Here is a 14,021-nt window from a genome sequence, read left to right on the forward strand (position 1 = left end):
ATCTTGATGCCCGCGTACAGGCAGGCCCGGTAGTGAGCCTCCACGATGTCGCGCCCGTAAGCCTTGTCGGACCCCACGCCGCAGTAGTAGGGACCTGGGTGGGGGAGGGGCAGGGGGCAGAGGTCAAAGGTCACGGGAGGGTCAGTATGCTCTGGGACTTGCCCCCCTCGAACCCCGCCTCCTGGACCCCAAAGGTCCCTCCAGGTGTCCCCGGAAGTAGGTGCCCTGTGAGGGGACGCCCTGCCCATCCCCAGGGAGGCCCCGCCCCGCCCCCCGGCCTTACCTTGGGGCCCCGGGAAGCCATTGGAGGGCCAGCCGAAGGGGTGCCCATCCGTGCCCATGAGCGTGTACTCCTGCTCCATCCCGAACCATGGGTGCTGGTTGCTCACCATGTCCATGATGCGCTTACAGGTGTGCCGCAGGTTGGTCTCTGCCCAAGGGGAGCGAGCACTGTGTGAGAGAGCAGCCCGGGACGGGGACTCGGGTGGGGGGAGGATGGGGGGGGACTCCTGAACAGGCACCAGAGTCTGTGGCTCTAACCAAAGTGGGGAGGGGGGAACCGGAGCCGGGGGAGGGCGTTGGCCTGGCACACGGCCGACCAGGGTTCGATCCCCGGCATCCCCTAGGGTCCCCCGAGCACTGCCAGGAGTGATTCCTGAGCACAGAGCCAGGAGTCAGTCCTGAGCATCGCCGGGTGGGACGTCACAAAAACCAAATAAATAGATGAATAAATAAATCACTGTATCACTGTCATCTCATTGCTCATAGATTGGCTCGAGCGGGTGCCAGTCACGTCTCCATGGTGAGACTTGTTGTGACTGTGTTTGGCATCTCGAATACGCCACGGGGAGCTTGCCAGGCTCTGCCATGCGGGCGGGATCCTCTCGGTAGCTGGCCGGGCACTCCGAGAGGGACGGAGGAATCGAACCCGGGTCGGCGGTGGTGCAAGGCTCTAGCTCCAGTCCAAATCACTTAGCGCCGGGCAGCTCCCAGGCTGGGGGCCCGGGTTCTAACCCGACCTGCTCCTCACGGGGGGGGGGGGGGGGAGACGGACAGAGGCTGAGTGAGCGACTCTGCCAACACTTGGGGACTCGGAAGGAACTCTTCGGGCAGTGCTCACTCCTGTGGTGCTCGAGGTCACTCTTAGCCCCTCAGGGCTGCAGCCGGGCTCAGTGCTCAGGGGGGCGTTGGGGCCAGGGAGGGGACGGGGCCCCACTGGTCTCTCTCCCTCTCTCTCTCTGTCTCTGTCTCTCTCTCCCCCAGGGAGGGGACCCGGGCCTCCACTGATCTCTCTGTCTCCGTCTCTCTCTGTCTCTGTCTGTCTCTGTCTCTCTCCCTCTCCTTCTCCTTCCCCCTCTCCTCCCTCCCTCCCTCCCTCCCTCTCTCTCTCTCTCTCTCTCTCTCTCTCTCTTTGTCTCTGTCTCTCTCACTCTCTTTCTCTGTCTCTCTCTCACTCTCTTTCTCTCTGTCTGTCTGTCTCTCTCTCTCTCTGTCTCTCTGTCTGTCTGTCTGTCTCTCTTTCCCTCTCTCTCTCCCTCCCTCCAAGGGAGGGGACCCAGGCCTCCACTGATCTCTCTCTGTCTGTCTCTGTCTCTCTCTCTTTCTCTGTCTCTCTGTCTCTGTCTCACTCTCTTTCTCTCTGTCTCTGTCTCTCTCTATTTGTCTGTCTCTGTCTCTGTCTCTCTCTCTCTGTGTCTCACTCTCTCTCTCTCTGTCTCTGTCTCACTCTCCTTCTCTCTCTCTGTCTCTCTCTCTCTCTCCCCCTACGAACTGCAAAAGGACCCACCCTGGATTCTCGGCAACAGCCCGGACCTGGTTCTGACCTTCCCATCTGTATACCTGCCGCCAACAGGACAGTGTACGGCTGCTCCTGTCTCCAGTGCTCGGCCTTTCGCCACCCCACCAGGCCCTGCTCAGCGCGAGTCAGACACCTGCCCAGGTTCCCGTGGCCGCGGGGAGGCCTCGGCGCCTCCACCCAGAAGGAAAACCTCCCCCGGGCCACCAAGGGTCGGGAGTAGAGACACGGAACCTGCAGGCTCGGGCCGGGTGGGGGTGAGGGCGTCCGGGGCCGGGCCGAGAGAGAGACTGTGGAACTGTTTGTTTGTTCATTTGTTTGGTCACACAGGGCTGACTCCCAGCTCTGTGCTCGGGAATCACTCCTGGCGGTGCTCGGGGGACCCTACGGGATGCCGGGGATCGAACCCAGGTCGGCCACGTGCCAGGCCAACACCCTCCCCTTTGGACTACCCGTCTGGACCCGAGAATCAAAAAAATTGTTTTGGTTTTGGGTCCCACCCGGCGATACTCAGGGCTGACTCCCGGCTCAGTGCTCAGGACTCACTCCTGGTGGTGCTCAGGGCTGACTCCTGGCTCTGTGCTCAGGAATCACTCCTGGCGGTGCTTGGGGGACCCTATGGGATGCCGGGGATCAAACCCAGGTCAGCCGCATGCCAGGTCAGCGCCCTCCCCGCTGTGCTGTCTCTCGGGTGAGACCACAGAATTGGGTCTGAGACGCCCCCCTCCCTTCCCCCCTTCCCGCCCCCTTCTGGAAAATTCCGACGCTCCCCCGCACCTCCCAAGGCCTACCTGCCGGCTTCCGATTGTACTTGAAGACCTCACAGAACACCAGCTTGTTGGGGTCCTTCCGGAATGGGTCCCGGAACATGGTGACCGGGACCAGGTACATGTCACTGTTGGACCCTTCCGACTGGAAGGTGCTCGAGCCGTCGAAGTTCCACTCGGGCAACTCTGGAGGGGTGAGGGGGGGAGAGCATGCAGGGGGGTGAGGACGGCAGAGTGGAGGGCCGGGGGTCGCCCAGGCCAGAGCAGCCCCACGCTGCTCCCCCCCGCCCCAGCAGCCGACACCCTCCTCCACTCCCCCCACCAAGTCTGGGAGGCCAGGAGCACTCCTGTCTGAGCACCCTTGCCGGGAGCACTTTCTGTCCAAGCACCCGTCTTAGAGAAACAAACCACGCCAAAATCCCCAACAATGAGCTCCCCCCACCCACGTCCCCCCCAAAAAGACTCAGGGCAACTTGAAGGGGTCTCAGCTGAGGGGAGGAGAGCACTCGGCAGATGGGGACTCCCGGCTGGTGAGCACCGGGCCCTAGTCACGGGTTTTGGAGCAACAGCACAGCAGGGAGGGCGTTTGCCTTGCACGTGGCTGACCCGGGTTCGATTCCTCCGTCCCTCTCGGAGAGCCCGGCAAGCTACTGAGAGGATCCCGCCCGCACGGCAGAGCCTGGCAAGCTCCCCGTGGCATCTTCGAGATGCCAAACACAGTCACAGCAAGTCTCACCATGGAGACGTGACTGGCGCCCGCTCGAGCCAATCGATGAGCAACGGGACAGTGACAGTGACAGGGTCCCAGGAAGAGGCCAGGAAGCTGCCCCCGCCCCCAGGAAGCCCCTTTCTCTCCGCCCTAACATGCCCTGCAGGGCCCGGACCAGCCTGCGGCCCCCCGGGGCTGCCCACCCGGCCGCTCTGATCATCTCCCCTGAGAGCAGGGGCCGGGGCTCGTGTCCCCCACCCGGGAGACCCCAACCCGTGCTCTCGGGCGGAGTGACTGCCCCAAGCCAGGACTGAGAGAAAGTGACCCCTCAGCCCAACTGAGAGACACCAGCTGCGGGCTGGGGGAGGGGCGCCAGGGATTGCAGAGCAGCCCCCCCACTGGCCCCCAGCAGCCGACACCCTCCACTGCCCCCACCAAGGCTGGGAGGACAGGTGCTGGGGGAGCACTTCCTGTCCAAGCACCTCATGCTGGGAGCACTTCCTGTCCAAGCACCTCACGTGGGGAGCACTTCCTCTCTGAGCACCTCATGCTGGGAGCACTTCCTGTCTTAATACCTCATGCTGGGAGCAATTTCTGTTTGAGCACCCAAGCTGGGAGCACTTTCTGTCCAAGCACCTCATGCTGGAAGCACCTCCTGCCCGAGCACCTCATGCCAGGAGCACTTCCTGACGGAGCACCCATGTTGGGAGCACTTTCTGTCTGAGCACCCATGCTGAGAGCACATCCTGTCTGAGCACCCATGCTTGGGAGCACTTCCTGTCTTAACACCTCATGCTGGGAGCACTTCCTGTCCGAGCACCCATGCTGGGAGCACTTCCTGTCTGAAGTGCAATCGTGGGCGTGGGGTACAACCGTGGCCTTGGGAACACCCCTGGGTGCAGGCCTGGTGGGCTGCAGCCTGGCTGAGCAGGGCAACACCCCCCCCCAAAAAAAAAACCAAAAAACAAAGGGGCGGGAGAGACCACCCAAGGGCTACTAATACGGCCCGTCTGATCCCGGCCGCCCCCCGAACCCTACCAGGTGCGGCCCTGGAGGGGGCGGCCAGGGTCATTCTGAGCGCGGCTGGCTGGGGGGGGGCCCAGAACCAGACCCTGTCTGGGAGCCCCCCCAGCCCCCCAAACTACAGAAACCACTTCAGGGCCAAGAGTGTCTCGCACCCAGAGCCCCCAGATGTGGCCCAAAACCCGAGTCCCTGAGTTTGCAAAGCGGCTTGGAGCAATGGGTTGGCAAACTGGGGTTCCCCAGGGCACCCCACTCCGGGGGGCGCCCCCAAAGCGCCCCCAGCCCGTGCCTCAATACGCCCTCCTGGGAAGCCCGGCTTACAGCTGTGTTCCAGCCGTGCCGGAGCTCCGCCCCCGGGGCCGAGGACCCCCCTCCACCCCGCCCTGCCCCCACGCCCGCTCACCTTCCACGCTCTTGGGCTCGCAGTCGAGGGTCCTGGTCTTGCAGCGCAGACCCTCCCCCGTGCCATCGATCCAGATGTACATGGCCTGAACCTTCTCCCCCTGCGGAAGGCTCATGTACATCTGCTTGATGCCCTTGTTCAGGTGGGAGCTGGTGGACGTGGCCATGCTGGACGATGTTCTGGGGGGGGGGCGGGGAAGGGGAGAAGAGACACCGTGAAGCCCCTCGGACCCAGGAGCAGGGGCCGGGAGAGACCGGCACGGCCTGGAAGCAAATTCAAGATTTTTTTTTTTTTTGCTTTTTGGGTCACACCCGGCATTGCTCAGGAATCACTCCTGGCGGTGCTCGGGGGACCCTATGGGATGCTGGGAATCGAACCTGGGTCGGCTGCGTGCCAGGCAAATGCCCTCCCCACTGTGCTCTCGCTCCAGCCCCGGGAATTCAAGATTTCAGTTTGCTGACTTATTTATTTTGGTGCTGGGGCCTTACTTAATCCTGCCTCGGTGCTCAGAGATCCATCCTGCAATTTTTGTTTTGCTTTTTGGGTCCCACCCGGCGATGCTCAGGGCTGACTCCTGGCTCTGCACTCAGGGATCACTCCTGGAAGTGCTCGGGGGGACCTAGGGGATGCCGGGGATCGAACCCAGGTCGGCCCTGTGCCAGGCCAACGCCCTCCCCGCTGTGCTATCGCTCCAGCCTCAAGGTTCCTATGTTGGACACAAATTCCACCCGAGTTTCTTCCACTCGGATTAGTGGGGGTGAAGTCAAAGCTTCACGCTGGGGGCACAGTTCGTGGAGGGTTGGCGGGTGGGTGGGGTCGTTTCTTAAGCTAAGAAAACAACCCAGGAAATCCCAAAGTTGCCCAAGTTTCTGGAACAAGATCCAAGATCTTGGATACAAGAGGCAGCAGAGGGAGGCAGGAGGGGGCTGGGAGTCAGCCCTGAGCACAGAGCCGGGAGTGAGCCTTGAACACAGAACCGGGAGTGAGCCCTGAGCACAGAGCCAAGAGTGAGCCCTGAGCACAGAGCCGGGAGTCAGCCCTGAGCACAGAGCCGGGAGTCAGCCCCGAGCACAGAGCCGGGAGTCAGCCCTGAGCACAGAGCTGAGAGGGAGCCCTGAGCACAGAGCCGGGAGTGGGCCCTGAGCACAGACCTAGGAGTCAGCTCCGAGTACAAAGCCAGGAGTGAGCCCTGAGCACAGAGCTGGGAGTGAGCCCTGAGCATGGAGTCGGGAGTCAGCCCTAAGCACAGAGCCAAGAGTCAGCCCTGAGCACCGAGTCGGGAGTCAGCCCTGAGCACAGAGCCGGGAGTCAGCCCTGAGCACCGCCGGCTGCAGCCCCCAAACAAAAACAAGTTTAAAAAGCTGTGGCTTCCAGCTAGAAATTGAAAAGCTTCCCGGAGCACACACCAAACCGGAATCCAGCACCGCCCCCCCAACCCTGCGTTTCGTCCCTAATTTCCGGGCATCTGAGCCCCCAGAGGGCCGGCCCGCAGGCCCCGCCCAGAAACCCCCCTTCTGAGCCGGGACCTGGCGCAGGGTCTAGGCAGTCACCAGCCCCCAGAATCGTGGTTCCCCGCAGGAGGAAACACCCGCCCCGCCCTCCCCCTGCAGCCCGGGTGTCTGGCACGGGGACACACTGTTCCCGTCCAATAACTTGGGCAACTTTCTGGAGCTGCCCGTTCTGCGGGCAAGCGGCCACGGCTGCCCAGCTGAAAAACAGAAGCAGCGCGCCCGCCCCTCTCCCCCCTCCCAGGGCCCGGGGGGTCCCACTCACACCCCTCTCCGAAGGCAAGGGGGCCCCGCCGCCTGACTGCAGCCCTCCAGAAAAATAAAACAAGAGAAAAGGAAAAAAAAAATATTTCTGAAAAAAATTAAATAAAAAAAAAATCACATCATCCGGAGAGCCCGGGACCCTTAAAGGCACCAGCACCCACACGGCCATGGGTTCCACCGCGTTTCTGCAAAAGGAGGTCAGAGGCCAGCTCTGTGTGGGCACACCAAGGGGGTCTCCAAGGGCGCATGGTGTGTGTGTGTGTGTGTGTGTGTGCGTGCAAATGAGGTCAGAGGCCGATTCTGCATGCGGACATCAGAGGAGTCTCCAAAGGTGCATGGGTATGTGTGTGTGTGTGTGTGTGTGTGTGTGTGTGTGCATGCAAATGAGGTCAGAGGCCAGTTCTGGGTGGCGACGTCAAAGGGGTCTCCGAGGGTGCATGTGCATGTGCATGTGCGTGTGTGTACACATGGAGTGTGTGCGCGCACGTGCGTGTACACATGGAGTGCGTGCCTGTGTGTGCACGGAGTGTGTGCATGGGGTGTGTGTGCACGCGTGTGTACACACAGAGTGTGTGTCTGTGTGTGTGCACGGGTGTGTGTGCTGGCATTGCTCTGGGTCCTCCTCTTCCTCTTCCTCCTCCTCCTCCCCCCCCCCCCCGCTCCTCCCCTCCCCGCTCCTCCCCTCCCCACTCACCCCATCCATATCATGCTAGCCTCCCCCTTGTCCCTCCGGGGCTTGGAGTGTCGCCTGTCCCTCTCGGGGCCGCTCCCGGGGTCGGCCTGCTCCGGGACCCAGTGGTGGTGGTGGTGCTGGTGGCCGCGCTTGCGGGGCGCGGGCGAGGGGCAGGGCGAGGGGCAGGGGGAGCGGCTCCGGCAGGGGGAGCGGCAGGGCGAGCGGCAGGGGGAGGCGTTGGCGGGCTCCCGGGAGGGCCGGCGCAGGGCGCAGCAGGGGGGCGCGGCAGCGGCCCCGGCCGGTGCGCTGGGGGGCGGCCCGGGGCCTCGCGCCCGGGGATCGCGGGGGTCCACGCTGTAGGCCCCGTAGCCGTAGCAGCTGTGCGCGGGCTCCGGGGGGTCCCCGTCGTCGTCGCGCGCCGGGGGCTTGCGGCAGGGGGCAGGGGCGCCCCACTTCCCGCCCCGCGGCGGGGACCCCGGGTAATCCACCTTGAGGTCGTGCCCCCGGGGGGGCCCTGGCGCGCGTGCCCCGGAGTGGGCGGGGGGCAGCCGCGCGGCCCGGGCCCGGCGCCCCTTTGTTCGCTCACAGTGAAACCCCTCCCCTGCACCCCGCTGCACCCCCGGGGGCCGCCGCCGCGCCCACCCCCCTCCGGGGCCCCCCCGGCCGCATGCACCGAGCCCCGGCGAGCTCCGGGAGCCCGCCCGGGGGTTGCAGGGCGCGCCCCCGGCCCGGCCTGGTCAGCGGGGCCAGCTGGGGGGGCGCGCAGCGGGGCCAGCTCCGCCCTCCCGGGCCCCGAGCTCGGGCTGGGGCTCACCTGGACCGCGGCAGGGCAGCAGCTGGCGGGGCTCGCAGGCCGAGAGCGGGCGGCTGGGCAGCGGCGGGCAGCGGCGGGCAGTGGACGCTCACTCCAGGCCCACCCTCCGCTCGGCGAGGCGGCCGCCGCCGCCCGCCACCTTATAGTGCGGCCGGCCCGCCGCCCGCGCGCCGCCATTGGCTGCCCGGGCCCGGGGCCCGCCCTCGAGACGCTGCCATTGGGCGAACGCCGGGGAGGGGCGGGCCGGCCGGCCGCTGCCTTAGAGAGAGGCCAGCCCGCCCTCCGTGCGCTTCCATTGGCTGTCCGTGCCCGGAGCCCGCCCTCGCGCCGCTTCTATTGGACGATCGCCGGGGAGGGGCGGGTCGGCCACCTGTTGCCTTATAGCGCGCCTCCATTGGCTGCCGGGGCCCGGGGCCCGCCCACACGTCGCGCCCATTGGACGAGCTCCGGGGAGGGGCGGGCAGGCCGCCCCGGGCTCGAGAGAAAGGGAAAGGCCGCGGGGGAGGGGCGCGCGCCGGGCCACTGGTGGTGGGGGAGGGGAAGGGGGGGTTGGGGCTGGAAAAGCGTCCTGGCTGCAGACCCTCCGCCCCGCCCCCGAGGCCGTTAGGGCCCCCTAAAGCTGCACCGACTGTGCCTTTTGTGGCTGGGGTCCGACCCTGCACGCGCCCCTCCCCCGCTTCCTGGCCCGGGAGCCCGGCCAAGAGTATCCTGCGGGCCACCCCCTCCCCTAGCGGCCCTCACCCCACCCCCACACAAGCCCCCTGGGGTCCTTCGCCCCACCCCCTACACTTGCCCCCTGGGACCCTATACCCCCCCCTCGTGTCCCCTGGAGTCTACCCCCCCCATGCCCCTGGGGTCCTCCACCCCACCCCCAGCCCTCTGCCCCCCCAACCCATGTCCCCTGTGGGTCTCCCACCCCCCCACCATGTCCCCTGGGGTCCTCTACCCCCCACCCGTGCCCCTGTGGGCCCTCTACACCCCAACCCCTATGCCCTGGGGTCCTCCACCCCCCACCCCCAACCCTGGCCCTGCATCCTGACAGTAGTTTGGGATCTGAAGTGCGAGTTTATTTGGGGGTCTCAACCCTGGGCAGTGTTGATCTCCTCTGGCCAGAGAGGTCCCAAGGGCGCTGGGGACGCCTGTGTCCCGTTTGATCCTGCCGGCCCACCTGGGGCAAGTCTTTCAACCTCTCTGGGCTGGCGTTTCCTCATCTGCAAATAAGGGGGTTCAAGGGCCTTTCAGTCGGCCCACCCGGAGGAGGCTGGGGCCAGCCTGGAGGGAAGCTGGGTTTGCTGGCGGGCCAGTGGGTTCGATTCCCAGCATCCCGTAGGGTCCCCTGAGCACCGCCAGGGGTAACTCCTGAGTGCAGAGCCAGGAGGAACCCCTGTGCATCGCCAGGTGTGACCTAAAAAAGCAAAAATAAATAAATAAAATAAAATTTAATTTTAAAAAAGATAGAGAGTGAGGCATTTCCCCAGCGTCCTGTCCAAAATGAAGGTTCTTGAATGCATTCAAAGCATTGACGGCATCTTCTTTTGAAGGTAGGAAAAGAATAATAATAATAATAATAATATAATAATAATAATGAACTGGAGCCATGATACGGTGGGGAGAAGGTTTGCCTTGCACGCAGCCAACCCCCGTTTCGTCCCCGGCATCCCATAGGGTCCCCCAGGCACCGCCAGGAAAGTCCCCACAAAAATTAAACTAAAATAAGAGAATAAATTTCCCCTTCCAGTCTTTTGCTTGTTGAAAACATGCTTTTGTGCAGGCAGACTTTGAAAGGATCATGGGCTCATGTATGTACCATGTGTGTGCCATGTGGGTCATGTATATAGCATGTGGAGCCATGCATATACCATGTGAGGTTCTACACTTGATCTTAGCCAAAAGGCCGAGAAGCGATCCATCCAAGTGAGGTTCTGTATGTACCACGTGGGATCACATGTGTGTCGTGCCAGCCATGTGTGCCAGGTAGGATCATGTGTGTACCACATGTATGTGCCAGATGGGACTATGTGTGCATGCCATGTAGGGTCATGCATGTACCACGTGGGATCATGTATGTAACATGCACCACACAGACACACATAAGTGGGTGGCTGTTGCCCGCCTACACCTGAATTCTGTCGGGTGGTGTCAAACCTGGATTTTGTTGGCCAGAAAGCCGGGAATTAGAGAGTGAGGCAATGGGGCTGGAGGGATAGCACAGCGGGGAGGGCGTTTGCCTTGCACACGGCTGACCGGGGTTCGATTCCCAGCATCCCATATGGTCCCCTGAGCACCGCCAGGAGTAACTCCTGAGTGCAGAGCCAGGAGGAACCCCTGTGCATCGCCAGGTGGGACCCAAAAAAGCAAAAATGAATAAGTAAATAAATAAAATTTAATTAAAAAAAATAGAGAGGGGGCCGGAGCGATAGCACAGCGGGGAGGGCGTTTGCCTTGTACGCGGCCGACCTGGGTTCGAGTCCCAGCATCCCATATGGTCCCCTAAGCACCGCCAGGGGTGATTCCTGAGTGCATGAGCCAGGAGTGACCCCTGTGCATCGCCGGGTGTGACCCAAAAAGCAAAAAAAAAAAAAAAAAAAAGAGTGAGGCATTTCCCCGGGTGAGGTTAAGCTGCCTGGGGTCCTTCGCCAGGTGGTTTGCTCTCCTGGTTAGTTTCTGCACCACAAACATGGCAAAACACAGATTCTGCGGTCACTGCATGGAAGATGTCTTCTAAGTCGAGGCTCCCGGAGGAGACTGTGGCGAGGCTGTTTTCACTGCCCCGGGTTGCGTTGGCCTCAGATGGACGTTGGGGACTTTTCAGACTCGGTGACCTTGCGGGCTGGGTGAGTGCTGGCAGGCGCGGAGGTATGCTACGTGGGCTTCCTGTGGAAGCTTCGGGAAAGGGAGGCCAAGGCTGGGCTTTGGAGCCAAGCAACCCACAGCTTCCAACCCTGGCTTCACCTCTTACCGACTTGGTACCGGCTGGGTGAGGTGAAGGTTTAAAGTCTTGCCTAGGAACGAAGACTTCATTTTGTGGAGGGCAGAAAAGAAAATATTTCTGCAAAATGGTCTCTGCAAAGAGAGATTAGCAGGGGCCGGAGCGATAGCACAGCGGGGAGGGCGTTTGCCAGGCACGTGACAGACCCGGGTGCAATTCCCAGCATCCCATTGGGTCCCCCGAGCACCGCCAGGAGTGATTCCTGAGTGCAGAGCCAGGAGGAACCCCTGTGCATTGCTGTGTGTGTGTGTGTGTGTGGCCCAAAATGCAAGAGAGAGAGAGAGAGAGAGAGAGAGAGAGAGAGAGAGAGAGAGAGAGAGATTAGCAGAGAGAGTGGGACTTAATTCTGTTTCTGTCTCTCACGGTTTTTTGTGGTTTTTTTGCTTTTGGGTCACACCCGGTGATGCACGTTGGGGGGGGGGGGTTACTCCTGGCTCTGCACTGAGGAATCACTCCTAGTGGTGCTTGGGGGACCCTATGGGATGCTGGGATTCGAAACCAGCTGAGCCGTGTGAGAGGCAAATGCCCTCCCCTATCCGTAGTACTATCGCTCCAGTCCCTCTCGTGGACCTTAATCCTGTCTCTCTGGAAGATTCTTTGAGCGATGGGATTATGTCAGTCGCTCATCAGCCCAGTGAAGAGAATCCTATACCATGAAGTTTAGGGAAGGCAACTCCCCAATCTGGCGGATCCCCAAGTCCCAAAGGAACGACCTTGTTTGAAACTGTGTCTGCAGAGCCCAGCTGCCTCCTATACACGCCCACATCTCCTGTGTCCCTGTCCCCACCCGCCCAAGGACAGCGGAAGGACAGCAGCCTTCCAAAGAGATGCAGGAGTGTTGAGCATTGAGGCCAGAGCGATAGCACAGCTGGGAGGGCGCTGGCCTGGCACGCGGCCGACTCGGGTTCGATCCCCAGCATCCCATAGGGTCCCCTGAGCACCGCCAGGAGTGATTCCTGAGTGCAGAGCCAGGAGTCAGCCCTGAGCATCGCCGGGTGGGACCCAGAAAGCTTAAAAAAAAAAATGAGTACTGAGCATTTAAGGGGTTCTGTTTCTGAGGCGGTACACCCCGAGCCTGGCCGGATGACCTTGCAAGTATATTAGTCCTTGGTGCCCTCCAAGAGTGCCCAGGGTTGGTGTTCGATAAAGGCCGTTTGTAAGCCACACAGAGTGGCTTGGGGATGCCGGGGTTTTGCTTTGATCCAGCCGCGTGACTGGGGGCCGGTCCGGGAGGGGACAGGCCTGCCCAGGGGACCCCAGAAGTTTTAGGTAACTGAAACCCACCGAGTCAGCCCCCAGAGGGAAGCACGGGAGGGCCAGGGGAGGAAAAAGAAATTGTTACTGTTGCTGTTACTGAGCAGGGGAGGGAAAGAAATTGTTACTGTTGCTGTGACAGTTGTTACTGTTACTGTTACTGACCAGGGGAGGAAAAAGAAAGAAAAGGAAAAAAAAAAGCAGAAGGTCCTGAAAGGGAGCGGAGTCCCCCCCCCCCCCCCCCAGAAGAAACCCAGACAGAACTTTTTTTGAAGAAGTTACAAGTGGCTACAGGCGTGTCCAGCCCAGCTGAACTTGACCGGCCTTTGCCCTCCCTCCCTTCTCTTCCCTAAATGGCAAACTGCCCCCACCACCCTCCACCACAAAAAGAACATTAGAATGTTTGAACCCACGAACGTGTCTGGCACAGGCCGTCTCCGAGCCCCGGGCAGCGGGAGGGGGTGGGGGTGGGGGTTCTGAGCACAGACGCTTTGAAGTCCGGTGGCCGTCCTTGGAACACCAGAGTCACATGCCGCGGGGTGGGTGGTGGCCCCGAGAGCGGTCACAGGGGAAGAAGGTTCACTGCCCAGCATCGGGGGGTCTAAAAGGGATTCTTCTTCCTTATTTCCTTTTTCTTCGGCGAGGGGGGGAGTCACACCCAGCAGTGCTCAGGGCTGACTCCCGGCTCTGTGCTCAGGGATCACTCCTGGCGGTGCTTGGGGTGGGGGGGACCCTTTGGGACGCCGGGGATCGAACCCGGGATGGCCACGTGCAAGGCAAACGCCCTCCCCGTTGTGCTATCGATCTGGCCTTGAGACTTCCCTTTTTTTTTTTTTTTTTGCAGTTCTGCACGTCAAACCGATGCCCCACGGTGGAGATGGGGTTTGGAGGTGACCCCTTCCCCCTCCCCCCACCCCCCATCCCGCCCTCCTCTGCCCCATGCAGTTTGGAAACGGAATTTCTTCCCTGAATGATTCACCGGCTCAGAAAAGGAGGCCAAGGAAACAGCTGAGACTTGGGGCTGCAGGCATCACCCTGGTAACCCAACCAGCACTGGAAACCATTCTTTCAAATCAAAAAGAAGAAGAAAAACCAATACCAGTTCTTTCCAAAAGGCAGCGCCAAGGGGGGTGGTCCCAAGGACTGGCGCGCACATGCTTTGCATGTAAGAGACTCGGGGGTCCCTCCCCACTGCTGCATGGACCCCCTCCCCCAGCCCTGCTGAGAGGAGCCCCCAAAACAAAACAGAGCATAGTGCAAATTCAAGAGAAGAAAATGAGGGGCTGGAGCGATAGCACAGCGGGGAAGGCATTGGCCTTGCATGCAGCTGACCTGGGTTCGATTCCCGGCATCCCATATGGTCCCCTGAGCACCGCCAGGAGTAATTCCTGAGTGCATGAGCCAGGAATAACCCCTGTGCATCGCCGGGTGTGACCCAAAAAACAAAAGCAAAAAATAAAACAACAGAAAACTTTCCACTTGGACCCCAGCGATGCAAACCGGGATGGACGGGTAGAAGGGGGTCTCAGTATTTCCACCCCACCCTCCACCCCCACCCCTACTCTGACTCTGAATCGGAAAGTGCAGAGAAAGACAAGTCTGTCAGCAGACTCATTCTAGAAAATTCTAGAATGAGCCTTGCCCCGCATTCTTTCTTCAGGACGGGAAAATCCAGGCTTTAGTTTCCACCGAACTATGGGGGCAGGTCGGAATTATCATTTTCCTGCTCAAGGTTGCAAGATTCCAGGCCAGGGTGATAGATAGTCCAGCAGGGAGGGCATTTGCTTGCACGCGGCCGATCCGGGTTCGATCCCCGGCATCC

The 14,021-nt window shown here is 61.5% G+C and overlaps 1 protein-coding gene and 1 pseudogene across 1 annotated transcript; both read right to left on the bottom strand.

The window, feature by feature from the left end:
* Nucleotides 1-2: 2 nt before the first annotated feature.
* On the bottom strand, nucleotides 3-8,115 carry GLUL (glutamate-ammonia ligase; the record flags this gene model as incomplete). The annotated part of the gene is made up of 5 exons (XM_055121225.1): nucleotides 7,957-8,115; nucleotides 4,698-4,876; nucleotides 2,587-2,748; nucleotides 284-430; nucleotides 3-94 (listed from the first exon to the last, which is right to left on the bottom strand). Coding segments are annotated over exons 2-5 (567 nt in total), but the record flags the coding sequence as incomplete, so codon positions are not given.
* Nucleotides 8,116-9,653: 1,538 nt separating this feature from the next.
* On the bottom strand, nucleotides 9,654-9,862 carry LOC129400314 (U2 spliceosomal RNA; annotated as a pseudogene).
* Nucleotides 9,863-14,021: the final 4,159 nt, after the last annotated feature.

This window comes from Sorex araneus, chromosome X (assembly GCF_027595985.1).
Source record: "Sorex araneus isolate mSorAra2 chromosome X, mSorAra2.pri, whole genome shotgun sequence".
NCBI classification, from domain to species: Eukaryota; Metazoa; Chordata; class Mammalia; order Eulipotyphla; family Soricidae; genus Sorex; species Sorex araneus.